Genomic DNA, 11,562 nt, shown 5'->3' with positions numbered 1-11,562 from the left:
GCCTTCAATACAAAGGACATGAATAGCGATAAGAAACCAGCAGTGTGCAGAGCAGACAAAAATAGTTGCTAATGATTTACTGTTTGTTTGTGTTTGTTACCAGATTTAGACAATATAAATAAGATACAAAAAACCTAAATCCATGCACATATTTTTGGTACATATTTATGCATGTTTACAGCTCTAATATTCCAAGCTTCTATTTGTCAAACTCAATCCTTTAAAGTTATTTCCGTGTTTGGCTACAGCAATTCTATACCCAAAACAACTCTACAAGGGACAAAAGGGCAGTCAACAAATCATGTGGGCTTTGTTTTTTAACGTGTTACAAATACACGCAAGAGTGGAAGGACAGAATCACCCAGTTGCGACCCCTCTAGCCAATTAAAGAGTGACATTCATGATCTGCAAAGATTCAATCATTTTCAACTGAAAAGGAGGAGAGTAACATCTTTAAAGATTAGAGAAGGGGATTTGCAGAGCTCCATCAATTATGTAAAGAATCCCACACAACACAAGCTGTTAGTAGCTTCTGAACAGAGAAGGGTTTCCACATATTACATGGATAAAAAGATCTCTATTACGGATTCTACTTTATGCTGGAATTCCTACTCCGGCACTCAGTTACTATAGTAATGGGCATCCTAAAAATAAATCAATTAGGATCAGAAGTAAAACATATACAAGTACTAAGAGTATATGGTAGAGCACTTCAGTATAAGGTTCTAAAATCAGCAGAATTATAACCTTTGAACCAAATGCTGCAGAAAGAGACCTGATAAGTTATTGTAAGGATGGGGGAAATGATGTTCCAGCTGAAGTTTACTGACCACGACAAAGTAATGGACTACTTTTTGCTGGCCTGCTAGATTCAATATGATATTAATGCTTTGTTCATTGCTGTTTAGCAATGCCAGATGTGGAAACAGAACGGCACTTAGACCCCACAATGACTAGCAGTCTATAAATACCTTAGATGAAAAGTAAAGGTGAAAACCTATACATGCATTTAATACTACGCCCACTTTATTTCATCCTAGCCCATTCATATGTGGTCTCTCTCAGAACACTTGCATGCTGATACTTGTACTATGTGGGGCAAAATGAACTTCCTAGGAATCTTTGCCCCATACACTAATGTTCCCTTGAGAAGTTCAGCCTTCCTACAGAAGGCAGAGAGAAATGTAAACATAAACCTCTCCCCCGATATAACGCGACCCGATATAACACGAATTCGGATATAACGCGGTAAAGCAGCGCTTCGGGGAGGCAGGGCTGCGCGCTCCATGGATCAAAGCAAGTTCGATATAACGGGGTTTCACCTATAACGCAGTAAGATTTTTTGGCTCCCGAGGACAACATTATATCGGAGTAGAGGTGTAGTTGGGTTTACATAGGGGTTGCACTCTGGTTCAACAGCAAGAGTTAAAAAGGTACATACTTGAGATGTGATAGCATGACGCTTAAGAGAGACACTCCTGATAAAAGCATGAAACCTCACTTATGTTTTGAAAAGATAATACTTTAATTTTTAATAACTCAAAGAACACAAGAAATCTGCATGTCTGATTTGAACACTGTACTGTTTTAAACTATTCACTTAATTATTCTGAAACAACACGCTAAACAGATACAGATAACTCTTAAATTCAAAGATCTGGAATATTTTAAAAAGTGCCAAACTAGCTCAAACTTCCACATGCACAAACTAGCACCACAAGAAAAAGAGTTCTTTACGAGCAGATGGGTATTCTGAAGGGTGGAGGAACAGTGACATCTGGTGGTTGGCTATGTGACTCACAGGCGAGGATCCCTGAGGGATATCTGTAACCCTGAAGGTTTATACTAGATAGTTCACTTCTGGAACTCTGATCAACACATTCCAAACTAGCCGGTTCTCTGGAAGCAACTGCCTGCCATTGGGAAAAACCAAATGGTAAATTATTCCCCAAAGAAGAGGAGATGGGCTCTACTTCACACACAGCTTTTTCTCTAAATCAATTCCCAAGCCACCTGAATCTACAGCAAGGGAAATCAACGATCATCTCCATAAGGCCTCTTTGTTCAGAGAGCATAAACTGTGATCTTAATGTCCGTGTCCTCAAACACTTCCTCAAGTAGCGCTGAAACCTTATCCCATTCCAGACGGTCAAGTCCACATCCGATCCTGGAAAATAAAGACACCAAAGTGGCTGTGATGAGCTGTTTCTGACAGAGTATGTTGTAAAGCTCACAAACAAGTGCACAAAAAGATTGAGAAAGGACTTGATTCGAGGGTGTAAGTACCTTCTCAAGGGGAAAATACTGGGTACTTTTTAAGGCATAGCAAAAACCAACAGAAGTTAAAACCACAGAAGTTGGAGTTAGAAATAAGGCATTTAAAAAATAAAATCAAGTGACAGTGATCATTCATTGGAATAAAATTCCAAGGGAAGTGGTGCATTTTCCATCTCTTCATGGCTTCCAGGCAAGCCTGGATGCCTTTCTGGAAGATAGGCTTTAGTCAAACAAGTTATTGGGCACAACAGATGGATAACTGGGTGACATTCTTTTGGCCTATGTTATACAGCAGGTTAGGCTAGCTGATGTAATGGTCTCTTATTAAAATCTATGAATATGAAAGTGAAATTACTCCAGTTACAACTCACTTGCCCAAGTAAAGTGAGAAAAAAAACTAACCAAATACTTCTCTCACATGGGCTGAGAATCATAGGACTGGAAGGGACCTCGAGAGGTCCTCTAGTCCAGCCCCCTGCACTCATGGCAGGACTAAGTATTATCTAGACCATCCCTGACAGGTGTTGGTCTAACCGGCTCTTAAAAATCCCCAATGATGGAGATTCCACAACTTCCCTAGGCAATTTATTTCAGTGCTTAAGCACCCTGACAGTTAGGAAGTTTTTCCTAATGTCCAACCTAAACATCCCTGCTGCAATTTAAGCCCATTGCTTCTTGTCCTATCCTCAGAGGTTAAGAACAATTTTTCTCCCTCCTCCTTGTAACAACCTTTTATGTACTTGAAAACTGTTATGTCCCCTCTCAGTCTTCTCTTTTCCAGACTAAACAAACCACAGTTTTTCCATCTTCTCTCAGAGGTCATGTTTTCTAGACTTTTAATCATTTTTGTTGCTCTGGACTTTCTCCAATTTGTCCACATCTTTCCTGAAATGTGGCGCCTAGAACTGGACACAATACTCCAGTTGAGGCCTAATCAGCACGGGGTAGAGCTGAAGAATTACTTCTCGTGTCTTGCTTACATCACTCCTGCTAAAACATCCCAGAATGATAACTTTTTCTGCAACAACGTTACACTGTTGACTGGCTTGTGGTCCACTAATACCCCCCCAATCTCTTTCCGCAGTACTCCTTCCTAGGCAATCATTGCCCATTTTGTATGTGTGCAACTGATTACTCCACTTAGGAAGGATCACTTTGCAATTGTCCTTATTGAGAAGGAATCTGATGACCTGTTTCATGCATTTCTCTGTGGGACAGCCAACTTAAAAAACATGAACAAAGCAGTAACAACACACAACAGTTCCTGAGTACTGCACATCTTCAAAATGCTGTACAAAGGTTAACTAAACAGAGTAAATTACTGCCTAGGACCTTGTCTATGTAACTATGATTTTAAGGTCCCTTTGAAAGTAAGATTTCACAAGACCGGTGTGAAAAAGCAGCAAATTTGGTGCTAAAAGGAAGGATAAGAGGTAAGTTATGAATACAATTACTGGTGAGCCAGCAATCTGAGTAAGTCACAAGACCAAACATGCAGTGATAATCTGTTTGGAGACCTAGACTTATCAAGCATTTCCTCAATAGGATTCAGCACTTCTGTAAGTTATAGATGCTCTGCTTCAGAATACTACAAATTCACATTCTCCATTATATCTTAATTTACCTAAAGAACGTAAATACAGCATATGCTGTCCCAAAGGGAAAGTGTTCTCCAGCAGTCTCTACACACTGCAGAAGTAAGAAATGGGACAAAGTTCCAGATTCCCGTAAAAGATCTTGGAATCTCTGTACATTGTCCTGCAGCCTTCACAAACAAAAACCACTAAATTAGTGTAAATTCTGTCTGCAGAAGAATTGGGCCCTAATTAAAGGTGAAATAAGCTCCTTTCTCTCCATCCTAGTTCAGTCCCAGGCTTGTTTTAAATTAACGATGGGATTGGTTCCCAGCTAGACACATACAGGCATTCAATATTATGTTGCTGAATAAGGTGTGGTGACCCATTCTCCATTATGTTGCAACTTGTGATATTTCAGCAATTTCAAGCAGCTACAATTTACATAGCAGTAACTAAATTTATCTGACATTAACTTAATGCAGTCAAAAACGTGGAAATAACTAGGCCTATTTGCTGGCCACAGAACTCACTTCATTGGTGATCAGATTTCAGCTGTACAACCCCAACAGAATATAACAATATTAAGAGTGGGCATGTGACTATTTCATAGTAAATGGTCGCTTCCTAAAATATCCATTCTGCCCAAGGGACAATGAAATGTTTACTTTTAGTATCTGATTCCCTTACCTAGGCATGGAAATGTCAGTAACCCCATTGTTCAAACAGTGAGTTTTCATGGCTTCTAAACTCTTTTGCATATTCTCATATGTTGGTTTGTGGGAGACTTTCTTCTTCGTAATCTGTGTACAAATTAAAAAGTTCAATAGTGCATTAGCAACAATAGTACAAGCTATTTTCTCCTTAACTCTACCAAAATCCAGGCCACAATTTACTAATCAACTACCTCTTAGTATATGGTGACTGGACTCAACTACTTATTTCAAAATAAGATGTACAACCATTTCCATGTAGACATTTAGACGCAATTTATAGCACATGACACAGCAGGTCAGGACACTAAATGCTGCATTTCTAAAAGGCAATAATCTGGTTTGGAGAAAAACACTTTTCCTGCAAAATTTTCCTGTCCAAAGATAAAAAGCAATCTCTCTCATTACCAAATGCTGGGGTTATGCTTACATCTGTCTCATGCAGTTGACCTATATTTTGAATAATGATACTTTCAGGGAAGTTGTTGAAAAAAACCAAAACAAGCAGCTCCTGTTTCAAACAAACTGTTTAAAGCATAAACAGCACACTTCAAGCAGGGAGTGGAAAAGCAGACTCTTCCTATTGGAGCATGCTAGAGAGGCTTTTTCAGCACAAGTAACAACCAAGGGCCCAGTTTTCAGGCCACCAGCAGGAGATGTGTCAATGGGTATTACCAATAGTTTGAGAGAGAGAAGGTGGAGAAATCACAACCCAGGATTTAGAAAGTAAATTTTAGGAGTTAGTTCAGTGAACTAAAAAAAATATCAAAATGCATGTGCATTTGTATGCTCTTATATTTTAAAGCAAATTATGAAGGCGACCAGATCAACATTCCTGAGACTGAGCCATCCAAACACTGAACTGCAGGAGGGCAACAGCACAAGAATCTCCCCACTACCCTGCCAGCACACCTCAACATTGCACATAAAGGCTACTGAACAACTGTCAGACAGTAACTTCCACAAATGAAATGTACTATTAAAATGTACTTCAATTACTTGTTGTTAGGAAGCTGCACTGAGTTTAGTTCTGAAAGAAAAATCTAGCTCGGCTTGTCCTCATAATCTGACTCTTTATTTAAAAGGCTGAGATGTCTGTTGAGAATCTAGAGAAAAACCTCTCTTCCAGTCAATGCAAATAAGGTGGGGCTCCGTTATGATAAATGCCTGACTCTCATCCCTCTCTTACCAGGTAATATATATATCTGTCATCTCTTTTCAGAACAGCCACCTCTCCAGACTTCTTCTCTGAAACAAATGTGAAACACAGCATTGACATTCATTTTGTTTAAAGTTTTACAATTCACTGCTGATTCTCCCAACTCCTGCTGAATAGATTAGAAATGAATTCACATATGTTATAAAGAATTTTCTAAAACAAACCTATTTTTACAAATAATTGTAATTGTAATCAGAGACAAAAGTGTTTATTTTTCAGCTTGTTTACTTTGTGGATGGAACAGAACTGTGTGTATAGTCACTTACACCACTTTCCCTGGCTAATTGGTCAGTTTCTCCTATTGTTGTATAGATCTTTTATAAAGCAGCTGGGGAGAGGAAAAACATGGCAAACTGATTGCTAAATCATAAACATTAACAGGATGACTCAGGAGTAGACATAATGGCTGAAGCCGCTTTTCAAAAAAAAAAAAAAAAAACCAAAAAACCCACCTTCACTTTTTAATCTCATTAGATTTTAACCGAATGGGGTCCCTTTAAATTCAAAAGTGGCTGAGGAAAGAAAACCCTCCCTCCATTTTGCATATAAATAGGCTTTATACCAGCAGTTGCTTGGCTTTGGAAAAATTAAATAACTGATCAGTAAATCCTACAAACGCATTTGGCACCTAAGCCCAATCCTGCAATCATTTACCCATACTTAACTTTGTGCATACGAGTAGTCCTCTTAAGTCAATGAACGCTTAAAGTTAAAGCATGTGTGTAAGTGTTTACCGAATTGAGGCCTAAGATTTTATCGTATCTAATTAAGTTCAGTGTCCTCACAACCCCTAGCAACAGTAATACAAAGTTTGCCCTCTCTGCATGACACACCCAGAAGCTGCACCTGGGACAATCTACATCCAGAGACATTATAAATGTCTCATTAAACACAAAAATAATTCTTCAAAAGATGTAAATTCAGGCCCTGATCATGCAAGTCACTCCACATATGGTGATATCGGCATCCTGAAGTCACACATATAGGGGTCCATCCACATGCTTTAGCTTGGAAGGTCAGGGTCTAAAGTCTAGTCTACACTAAAAATTTAGATTTACTAGCTATGTCATTCTGGGTGTGAAAAACATACATCTCTGAGCCCCATAATTAGGTCGGCCTAACGCCCAGCGCCTTCGGGTCTACCTCTTGGAGAGGTGGATTAGGTATAGTGACAGAAATCCCGCTTCCATCGCTGTAGAAAGTATCTACGTTACAGTGCTACAGTTGCAGCTCCTTCTTCTAACAACTACTAGTTTCAGAGTAACAGCCGTGTTAGTCTGTATTCGCAAAAAGAAAAGGAGTACTTGTGGCACCTTAGAGACTAACCAATTTATTTGAGCATGAGCTTTCGTGAGCTACAGCTCACTTCTGAAGTGAGCTGTAGCTCACGAAAGCTCATGCTCAAATAAATTGGTTAGTCTCTAAGGTGCCACAAGTACTCCTTTTCTTCTTTTTACAACTACTAGAGATTCGGGCCTGCACGTGGCCTCCCCTCCCCACATATATCACTTACGCTGATCCAATAGCTCCTGTATGCCACCAAACTTTTTCTTAAATAGGACAGCTATCCCTGCGCCCATGCGACAGTCCTCACTGATGCAGTGAGCCAATGAATCCCTTCTGGGGCAGGTAAAAAGGTCCCCTTTTATGTACTTGATCTGAAAAAGAACAAATAGGAGCTGAATGAGAGAAATAAACTTTGGCCCATCTTCAATGTGCAGAATCACAAAAGAAAAAAAAGTTAACCCAGGCAGGTTGGTACAGTGGATAGGGGACTCGACTGAGAGTGTTTACAAATGAATGAATGAATGATTAGCTAAGTGCTGCATAGCCTTTCCTACACATCATTTGCAAAACCTACATGATGTGCGATCAGTTCATTTTTATGAAAAACCAGTCTAAATTAAAGAAAACTGGACTGGTATGGTTGAATTAGTGCAAACATATTGAATGGGGCAGCTTAATTCAGTAATTTATTAAAGTAAACAGCATTAGGCTAAACTGTGCTTTGGGTTGATGTAGCACAGGGGTTCTCAAATTTCTTTGCACTGCGACCCCCTTTTGTTGCTGAATAAGGTGGGGTGACCCACCCTTTTGACAACAAAAATTACTACATGACTCTAGGAGAGGGGAGCGAAGCCTGAGCCCCGCTGCCCGGGGTGGTGGTGGGGCCAAAGACAAAGGGCTTCAGCCCTGGGCGGTGGGTGGGGTGGGGTTGGGTTTCGGAGGATGTGTGTGTGTCAAAGCCGAAGTCTGAGCCCCACAGTTTGAGAACCGCTTTTTGTTGCACGTCTGTAGTAACCGTCTGCACCAGTTTAATCACATGTGTATAGTTAAACCAGTGCAAATTTCCTTAATGTAGTCTAGTGGTCCCCAACGTTTTTAAGCAAAAGATCACTTAAGCAATCACTTTTTGAATTTAAGTGCAACCTAGGATCTACCCCGCCCCTTTCCCAAGGCCCCGTCCTGCTCAATCCATCCCCCCTCCCTCCATCACTCACTCTCCCCCACCCTCACTCACTTTCACTAGGCTGGGGCAGGAGGTTGGGGCGTGGGGGCAGGCTCTGGACTGGGACTGAGGGGTTTGGAGTGTCAGAGGGCTCTCTGGGCTGAGCCTGGGGCAGGGTTTGGAGTGCAGGAGGGGGTGAGGGGTTCAAGCTCTGGGAGGGAGCTTGGGTGCAGGAGGGAGCTCTGGGTTGGGCAGGGGATTGGGGTGCAGGAAGGGATGAGGGTTCTAGGAGGGAGCTTGGGTGCAGGAGGGGGACTCAGGGCTAGGGCAGAGTGTTGGGGTACAGGAGGGGATACAGGGTGCTGGCTATGGGAGGGAGTGGGGGTTGGAGTGAGGGAGGCGTGCAGGCTCACACTGGGTGGCACTTACGTTGGGCGACTCAGTGGAGCTAAAGTAGGCTCCCTGCCAGCCCTGACCCCACACCGCTCCCAGAAGCCGCCAGCACGCCCCTATGGACCCTGGAGGGGCATACCTGGGTCTGCATGCTACCCCTGCCTGCTGGCACTGCCCCCACAGCTCCCATTGGCTGGGAACAGGGAACTGTGGTCAGTGGGAGCTGCAGAGGCAGTGCCTACAGGCAGGAGCAGCACACAAAAACCCCTGTCCCCCGCACTTCCACCTGGGGCCGCAGAGGCGTGCTGGCCGCTTCCAGGAGCGGTGTGGGGCCAGGGCAGGCAGGAAGCCTGCCTTAGCCCAACTGCGCCACCAGACTTTTAGCAGCTGGAGATTGCGATTGTCTGTCAGAGGCTCCACGATCGACCAGTCGATCACGATCTACTGTTTGGTAACCACTGATGTAGTCAGACTGCCACTTCCCAAAAATAGCCATGCCCCAGAACCAAATATTCTTATGTCACAACTCTAGAGCATATGCCAATTGGAAAACTTTATTAGGACGAAACTGTCACTAAAACCAGGGGTATTTAATAGCAGGAACCTGCATTAAACAGTTAGTTTTCTACATACTCTGTCTGCCCGATCCCTGGAGGGGGGACTGGCCATGCCAACGTGAGGCTATTTCCAGGATTTCGTCTGCTGCAAGAAGGTTAAAGAAAAGAAACATGATTATTAAGCCTTTCAAGATGAGCGATAAGTATACAGAACTAAGCTGAAAGAAAAGGAGTACTTGTGGCACCTTAGAGACTAACCAATTTATTTGAGCATGAGCTTTCGTGAGCTACAGCTCACTTCATCGGATGCATACCGTGGAAACTGCAGCAGACTTTATATACACACAGAGAATATGAAACAATACCTCCTCCCACCCCACTGTCCTGCTGGTAATAGCTTATCTAAAGTGATCATCAAGTTGGGCCATTTCCAGCACAAATCCAGGTTTTCTCACCCTCCACCCCCCCCCACAAATTCACTCTCCTGCTGGATTTGTGCTGGAAATGGCCCACCTTGATTATCATGCACATTGTAGGGAGAAGAAAAGGAGTACTTGTGGCACCTTAGAGACTAACCAATTTATTTGAGCATGAGCTTTCGTGAGCTACAGCTTTTTTGGTTAGTCTCTAGGTGCCACAAGTACTCCTTTTCTTTTTGCGAATACAGACTAACACGGCTGTTACTCTGAAACCTGTCATATTGTAGGGAGAGTGGTCACTTTGGATGAGCTATTACCAGCAGGATAGCGAGTTTGTGTGTGTGGTTTTTGGGAGGGGGGTGAGAGAACCTGGATTTGTGCAGGAAATGGCCCAACTTGATTATCATGCACATTGTGTAGAGAGTTGTCACTTTGGATGGGCTATCACCAGCAGGAGAGTGAATTTGTGTGGGGGGGTGGAGGATGAGAAAACCTGGATTTGTGCTGGAAATGGCCCAACCTGATGATCACTTTAGATAAGCTATTACCAGCAGGACAGTGGGGTGGGAGGAGGTATTGTTTCATATTCTCTGTGTGTATATAAAGTCTGCTGCAGTTTCCACGGTATGCATCCGATGAAGTGAGCTGTAGCTCACGAAACCTCACGCTCAAATAAATTGGTTCGTCTCTAAGGTGCCACAAGTCCTCCTGTTCTTTTTGCGAATACAGACTAACACGGCTGTTCCTCTGAAACCAGAACTAAGCTGGACGACATATGGGAGACCAGGACAAGAAGCAAACCTCCCCCAGGGGGTGTGCCCACGAGGCAGAAGCAAGCAGAGGGAAAAACGCCCCCCCACCCCCGAAAACCAGCCTGCATCACGCAGGCTCAAGGTACAAGGACCCCCGGGGTTCCAGGCTGCTGGGGCTGGGGAGCAGGCAGAGTCTCGCACACAATGCCATGCTCAAGGCCCACCGCAGGGCTTGCCAAAGCCAAAGGAGCCGGCCTAGAGCCACTGGGGGAGGGAGTTCCTCGACAGCTGCTGCCCCACCCCGGGGTAGGGAGGGTTGGGGGAGCCCACGCGGCCGGCCCTCCACAGCCCCCCCCCGCCCCCTCCCCCGGCCAGGGGAGGGAGCCCACGCGGCCGGCCCTCCAGAGCCCCCCCCCGCCCCCTCCCCCGGCCAGGGGAGGGAGCCCACGCGGCCGGCCCTCCACAGCCCCCCCCCCGCCCCCTCCCCCGGCCAGGGGAGGGAGCCCACGCGGCCGGCCCTCCAGAGCCCCCCCCCGCCCCCTCCCCCGGCCAGGGGAGGGAGCCCACGCGGCCGGCCCTCCACAGCCCCCCCCCGCCCCCTCCCCCGGCCAGGGGAGGGAGCCCACGCGGCCGGCCCTCCACAGCCCCCCCCCGCCCCCTCCCCCGGCCAGGGGAGGGAGCCCACGCGGCCGGCCCTCCACAGCGCGCCCCCCCCCCCCCGAGGGTCCCTCGACGGGCCACCAGGGACAACCCCTAGTTACCCCCTGCGCGGGCCCCACCACAGAGCCCCCTCAACGCGGCCCCCGCGGGACCCCCGCCAGCACCTGACACGCCTCTGCAAGTTGAGCCCAAACGACAGGCCACGACGTGGGTAAACCCAGTTCCTAAACAGCCCCCCCCCCCCCCCGCATTGGTACAGTCTAGTGGGACATCAAAGATGGCAACCTCCATCCATTTACCTATCTAGGCTGAGTGGCGGAGCACCCTCTCTATGGTAACAGCCCAGAACATTCGGCGGTGGAGAGCAGAGCAGGACTTACCGGCCAATGTGCTCATGCGCAGAAGACCTAAGGAGGAGGCCTCTGTCCGCGCGTGCGCTTTATTGGCGGCCTCGACTAGCGGCAACGTGTTTTTTTAGCGCACGCGTAAGAGCTTCGTCTAGGTCGGGCCGGGTGGGCGTGTCCTGTCGAGGAGCGACGGGCGGAACTA

At 45.4% G+C, this 11,562-nt stretch overlaps 1 protein-coding gene across 4 annotated transcripts; it reads right to left on the bottom strand.

The window, feature by feature from the left end:
- Positions 1 to 1,501: 1,501 nt before the first annotated feature.
- On the bottom strand, positions 1,502 to 11,481 carry OARD1 (O-acyl-ADP-ribose deacylase 1). 4 transcript variants are annotated; one of them, XM_048826768.2, is made up of 6 exons: positions 11,394 to 11,481; positions 9,259 to 9,327; positions 7,297 to 7,441; positions 5,754 to 5,812; positions 4,542 to 4,654; positions 1,502 to 2,167 (listed from the first exon to the last, which is right to left on the bottom strand). In XM_048826768.2, the coding sequence occupies exons 2-6, from the start codon at positions 9,292 to 9,294 to the stop codon at positions 2,065 to 2,067; spliced, it is 456 nt and encodes a 151-aa protein (XP_048682725.1). In that variant the 5' UTR covers positions 9,295 to 9,327; positions 11,394 to 11,481; the 3' UTR covers positions 1,502 to 2,064. The 4 variants fall into 4 exon arrangements, with proteins under 4 accessions (XP_048682725.1, XP_048682724.1, XP_048682723.1 ...); XM_048826767.2 differs by having other exon boundaries at positions 11,313 to 11,401; XM_048826766.2 differs by lacking the exon at positions 11,394 to 11,481 and adding an exon at positions 11,178 to 11,306.
- Positions 11,482 to 11,562: the final 81 nt, after the last annotated feature.

Source organism: Caretta caretta, chromosome 21 (assembly GCF_965140235.1).
Source record: "Caretta caretta isolate rCarCar2 chromosome 21, rCarCar1.hap1, whole genome shotgun sequence".
Lineage (NCBI taxonomy): Eukaryota > Metazoa > Chordata > Testudines > Cheloniidae > Caretta > Caretta caretta.
The sequence above is the reverse complement of the archived record's forward strand: the minus strand, read 5'-3'. Positions and strand labels throughout refer to the sequence as shown.

What these genes read in the sequence shown, in the direction of transcription:
- OARD1 (XM_048826768.2), bottom strand. Translation starts at nt 9,294, where the DNA reads ATGGCCAGTCCCCCCTCCAGGGATCGGGCAGACAGA. An exon ending in CCAGGGATCGGGCAGACAGA is followed by an intron (nt 7,442 to 9,258) that starts GTATGTAGAAAA and finishes GTTCTTTTTCAG; the next exon opens with ATCAAGTACATAAAAGGGGA. An exon ending in ACAGATATATATATTACCTG is followed by an intron (nt 4,655 to 5,753) that starts GTAAGAGAGGGA and finishes ATTTGTACACAG; the next exon opens with ATTACGAAGAAGAAAGTCTC.